Source organism: Atta cephalotes, assembly GCF_000143395.1.
Source record: "Atta cephalotes unplaced genomic scaffold scaffold00012, whole genome shotgun sequence".
Lineage (NCBI taxonomy): Eukaryota > Metazoa > Arthropoda > Insecta > Hymenoptera > Formicidae > Atta > Atta cephalotes.
The window spans coordinates 3,605,456-3,611,792 of record NW_012130076.1 but is presented as its reverse complement, the minus strand read 5'-3'; the positions used below and the strand labels follow the sequence as shown (position 1 = coordinate 3,611,792).

At 30.7% G+C, this 6,337-nt stretch overlaps 1 protein-coding gene across 1 annotated transcript in view; it reads right to left on the bottom strand.

Moving 5' to 3' along the window:
• LOC105617345 overlaps window positions 1-1,822 on the bottom strand; it is a 2,596-nt gene extending 774 nt beyond the window's left edge. Inside the window, exons 1-2 of the mRNA XM_012198907.1 lie at window positions 1,488-1,822; window positions 1,198-1,356 (exon numbers count right to left, since the gene is read on the bottom strand). Of these exons, the coding sequence (XP_012054297.1) occupies window positions 1,198-1,356; window positions 1,488-1,822 (494 nt within the window). The remainder of the gene's footprint in view (window positions 1-1,197; window positions 1,357-1,487) is intronic.
• Between the last annotated feature and the right edge of the window lie 4,515 nt (window positions 1,823-6,337).

The window sequence follows — 6,337 nt, the reverse complement described above, 5'->3', positions numbered from 1 at the left end:
TTTAAGGTTTTAAGTTTACTTACTACTATATATAGTATAGTACTATAGGTAACGTAACTTTAGTTATTTACGTTAAAGTAACTTTATTAGTTATTTACTTCTCTCTCTCTCTCTCTCTCTCTCTCTCTCTCTCTCTCTCTCTCTCATTCACTAATAAAATTACCAATAAAATATAAAATGAATTTAATTAATTTTATTGAAATGAATGATATAAATCTTTGAAACATTGCATTGTACCATAAATATTTAAAAGAATGTATTGTATCACAACTATCATATTTTCAGGGTAAATTTTAAGATTAAATTCATTCTTTGTATGCACCGATTTTCATCATAAAATATATGTATGCATAAATATAAACTTCATTTCCTAAAATATTAGAAATAAGAAAAAAAGAACAAGTTAAATATAAATATATATGTCTATTCTTCAAAAATTAAATAATATCTCGATTAATAGCATAAAATAATAAAAGTAAGCTTAACGAAAGCAATTTATCAAAGCGAATGCACTACATATTGCATGCAATAAACAACATGTAATTGTATTATTTATGAATGTACACTAAATGAGAAAACAAATTTGATCACAGATGAATATTTAGCAGTGACACGCCGTTTTTCTCAGTTAATGTATAGATAAATTGATGATGAAAAATATTTGTAAATTGTATAATTATAAACAATGTACCTGTATATTATTTATATACAATGTACTATATTTTTCTTTTGTTATTTATTTATTCTTCATGCAATTAACATAAATTTCATTAATTATTGTTTATGCGAATAAGAGTTAAAAATAAAATTGTTTTTGTACATTTAACATTTCCGACATTTTTTTAAGTTAATCATTATTTATTGCACATAATAGGTGTAACGAATACAAATAGATTTTTTAACCTGACTGCTAATACAGAATCAGTGAAAGTGTGGCTATGGAAGCTGTAATAACATCTGATACATATAGTATTATATAAAATATTATATAACATGTAAAATAGTATAACAAAATTGAAGTAATAGTTTGCGATTGATTAATTATTATACAGATATTAATGAAATAAATTTATGAAATTTAATAAATAAGTGTTATACACAACATCATATAGATTATATTTGAATAGGAAAAGAAATATAAATTGATTCATAAGATCTATTAGCATGTATTTAAATAAATTTAAAGTGAATAATTACTTGTGAGGAACACCTGATCTATCCGTATTATCGGTCAAATTAGAAGCTATTGGTATTGAAGCTTCCTGATGTTCCACATCCTTTACAGTCGTACCGCCACTTGCACTGCTGTTTGCTTTACCCATATCAATATCTGGATTTGGATTGAATATTGTATACCTATATAAGGAGTGATAAGGAAAGTAAGAAACGCGACAATGATATCAGATACATTATGCACGGAACTCCGTGATAAAGCTTCCTTATATTATGTCTCTTGATTGTTGAAAATATACTTATTTTATACTTACAAGTGCCTGTGTGTATCAAGATGTCTCGTTAAATTAATGATATCTACAGAAACAATTGTTCTATTACATATATTGCACAGTGCTCTTTTTTGTGTTATTGGAGTAAAATAATCCCATGCCCAATGAACGTTTTGATCTCTCTTCTGTTCTTCTGTTAATACTTTTGAATGTTCGTTTTTCAAGTGAGTGAGTAATTTAATATAGTTGGATCTATAAGATATTTCTAATAAACAATATCTGCAAATTGCAATATATTTCGTTTTTGGTTGTATGTAATGTTTACGCAGATATTTACGAACTCGAATCTTGTTGTCTTCTAATTGCTGGTCCGCCATTATAACCGCGCGTTTTGTATTATATACAGAATTTTAAAGCATTTAATCACTGAGGTATAGAAACGAAAGAAGAAGCATAAATTGCTTACAAAAGGTCAAAAACAGAGATATCATTCTTTGACGGAATATAAATATTGATATATGTATAATTCGAATATGTCTCAGTGCTGCAGTGTTTTTGTCACGTCCCGGACAAAGGAATCGTCGCGGGACGAGAGATGTGGAGTGTCGGGCTTTGCGTTGCGCGAATATTTCTGTTACACGCGCGTGAGGGGATATGGAAATCAGGGCCAAGCGGTAAACCGAAATTTCTTTGGTGGAGAATCGTCTTTGTGCGACAGAGAATGCTCGTCGAAAAATAAGAGGACATGAAAATAAAGACATTGGGCGAGTTCAAGACAATGAGACTAAGCATGCTTACCGAGCGATTGTATATGATTGGTTGGATCTATAAGTAACAATTATATTCATTTGCTCGGCGAGCAGGCTAGCCGATTTGTTTGACTTGAACGCGCCTAATGCGTTCAGCAGAACGTTTATTTTGCAATTGTTCGAAGTTTTCTTCGTGCTGATTGGATTATACTTTTAGATCTAAAAGAATGATCCTATTTTAGCAAACAATCATAGAACTCAATATGTATAAGAAAATAGCTGAGAGCCATTATAATATATCTGTTATAGTATTCATGACAATATCCTTGTTATATTTTGCTATTAAATTTTGTCAGCAATTTTTCTACTTACAATTTTTATCTTGAATATTGTAACAGATATTATATTGGCTCTTTTCTTATAGGTATTGAATTTTCATCATTTGAGCCATTTTCTTATAGTTTTAATCATAAATTATGTTCTGCTGAACTCAGTCACTGTATGGTTCGACACAATTGAAATTGAGATGCCTTATTGTGATAACGAGACATCAGAAACACTAGATCTATTCGACTTGCTTATACTTTTTTCACTCAGCATCTTCACTTTCTCTCTTTTTAGCATCAAATATCTATCTCATTTTAAATATAAAAAGTGTAAAAAAGTAAGCAAGTCGAACAGATCAATTGAAAGCGGGTGAACAGTGGATACATTGAATCCTGCAGAGCGGCCGATGGCTGTTGACGTTATGACTGCAAATTTGGATTTTACCAAATCGGAAATCCTATAAGTATTCCACACGATTTTGTGGTTCTCTTCTATGCTATTAGATAAGTTATATAAAGACATTCGATGCTCATCTTTAGTCAAAGTTTTACTACAAATGTTTTGAAACATTTGATGAACTAATTAGAAGAAAGAATTTTATAAACTGATCAGTTAAAAAAATGCTTCAAAGCGTTTGCAACATCGCGTTGATCCTTTGTTTCATGTCTGAACAGGACCGACAACTTAATTTGCCCGTGGGTGTGGAATATTTGACTGACAAAAGGGGAGAGTTCAAAATGACGACCCTGTTCTTATTTTTTATTTATTTTGTGCTTTTTATTACTGTTCCTTTTTTTACAGATTCAACTGTTGCCAATTGGATCCATGAGCTGCTATTGGTGTATTCTTCTAGATCATCCAATAGCAGCGAGAGAGAAAGAGAGAGAGAGACAGAGAGAGAGAGAGAGAGAGAGAAGGAGAGAGAGAAGAGAGAGAGAGAGAGAAAACACTCACGGGTCCGCTCCGTAACAATTAAGTCTGCTGAACCCGATCATAAGGTTTGCTAATTAATCATCATTAGTCTATTATTAAAATAAAAAGTTATAATTATAATCATTACAATTATTTTACTGTTTATCAAGTATTATTTTCTTGATAATACAATTTCGAGATGTAGGTGACTTCAAATTTGTATTTATATTTATGTATGTACATTTATTATGCATTATGCTTCCAACTGTTTTTTTAATGATATATTGTACGATCATATTGTATGATCACTAAGAGATTTTTGAATGAGAATTTAAAAACCGCCTAACTGTGGCAGGTAATTTTATCTCTTGTTAAATAATTATTACGAATTATTTGCATTCACCCTTCTCTCGTGTCAAATTTTTTTCTGACTATTATATTTATTTTTAATTATAATTAGTTGATGATAATTATTTATTTACTGTCGGAAATGACAACTATGATCATTTTTACGTTAAATAAAATAGCCGCGTGATATGTGTCTTTTCAAAGTTTCGTAGTAATTTTATGTGAATGCATTTAATTTGATTAATATTCATAAATCATGCGAATAATCTATTTGAGTGATTGTTTTAAACCAACGAGTGAAGTTTCTTTTTCGCATGCCGGTCGGGTATTCAATGAGCAAAACGCAATGGTCGAAATATTGCACTTTGTGATGCGAGATCAGATATATCGTGCCTGCAAGAGACGGACATACAAGAGCCAGCCAAGAGACGGACGATTGAATCACGTTTCCGTTCTGCGGTTTGTACTAACGAAGTAGCGCCCTATTCTCGAAGCTGCGATGCGATGGGTAGTATTGACTCTTGCGATATTTTCCTCGCGCGAGTACTCTCGATGGCCAGCGTACTTTTATCGAATTCTGTAGTGAAACCTTTATTTTCCTCGCACACTCGTGCTTACAATTTAAATTTAATCCTGTGCAGTTCACTCGAGGCATCGAGCGGCCGGAGATTTATTCGCAAGATCGCGTTCGCGTTTCACAAAACGTCGATGTGTATCTGCTTGTTTAGATTTAGACTAGCACGCAAAATGATGCAACAAGGGGAAAATATGTAGACATTCTCTAAAACTTCTTTTAAACTTGGACATCTTTTCGTTTATTCATCCGTACTTCTTTAATTATAATTTCCATACCATTGGACTTCTGCTCAATAAGTTCAGTGACCTGAAAAAGAACAATTTAACTGTTATTTATTAGTCGAATTGAATGCAGAGAAGTTATTCAAGGAAATAATATTTGCAAGCTAATTAATGAAAATAATGCTTAATGAAAATAATCATTTTTTACAGACAATATTCATTCGATATTTCTGCAATCATTTATTTAATATATATGCAATTTCCAACGAGATTCATAACGATAATATAGATTTATCCAAAAATAATTATTGTGATAAAGTGAAATTTAAATAAGATAAGGGTTTGAATTTAATATTCCATTTTGTCAATTATGCAAATATAAGTTGTATATAGAGTTCTGAAAATTGTTCTCTTCCGAATGTCTTGCGTTTTTCTTCAAGAAACACTATAATCCGAGCGTCGAGAACGTATGTTCGTTCGATTTTACCTTTTCCTCCTACCCCTATTGTTTTAATCCGATTGAGGTATCGTTAAGAGATTAGAACGCGCCAGATCGGCAATTTCAGTGCGCCTTAAAAATTTACTGGCCACAGATCCCTATCTTAATCGCTCGCGGATAATGTCTCTATTTTCTGGTTGGTTAGTGTCTCACTCAACGCCGATTGAGAATCCGTAAGCGAACGATCGCCGATTGCGGCGAGGAATAGATTTCATGTTCGATTGGATATCACCAGAGTTTATCCCTGTTCACAATTACACGCTATTAAAGTAATAACGATGTTGTGCTCCCACAATGTAATAAGATCGAGCAATTACATGGCACTAACCACTTCGAGCCTGATGTAATAAGGTAAAAGTCTTGAGTAGCGAGATCCAAATCTGATACGCTGCTTTTGTTCGTGATGTAATCTCGACGACAGAATACGAATGTAACGTGAATTATATGAATATCAGTGCATGAAAAAATGATCGTAGACTATATAAGTACTTAACAATCCGAATGTCATTATAACAATAATGGAACATGATAAGCAGTTTGTGCACTGCGCATAAAATTATTATCTATATATAAGAATAGCATTCTAAAGAATTTTGAAAGAAACAATATTTTCGAATATAAATGAATGATTATTGAATCTACTGATATGTTTCTACAGCATTATAACAAATATAATTACATTTCATTATTATTTAGTATTTCAAAAGAAAATTAACTTTCGTTTTAATTATTGTATAATTTATCTACTTTTGTATTTATTTTTATTATTGTTATTTATTTTTATCTTCATATATGTGTTATCGATTTTTATATAGATTTTTATTATAAATCTATATAGATTTTAATTATAAGAATAATGAATATTCATCGTTATTCAGGAAGCAAGAATACGGACTGGACGTTTAAATGTGTTTATTCTGGCACTGACATCCCGATCGCGTTACAAAACACAATATTAAATGAAATTCTTATCTTTCTCTCTATTCATTAAAGATTCTCAACAATAAAATAATATAAAATAGTAGATTTATTTTTCGATGTCTAATTAATTGTGTAGGTAGATAAATGCAAGTTTTGCAAATTCATTATCAAGTAAGTTTTTCTTGAAACTTCCCGTACGAATATTTCAAGATTTCATTTGTCGATGATTGCCTATTGAAATTATAAATTGAAAGTATAATTATTATCTAATTTTCTTTTTTATGAGATATATATATATATATATATATATATATATAGAGAGAGAGAGAGAGAGAGAG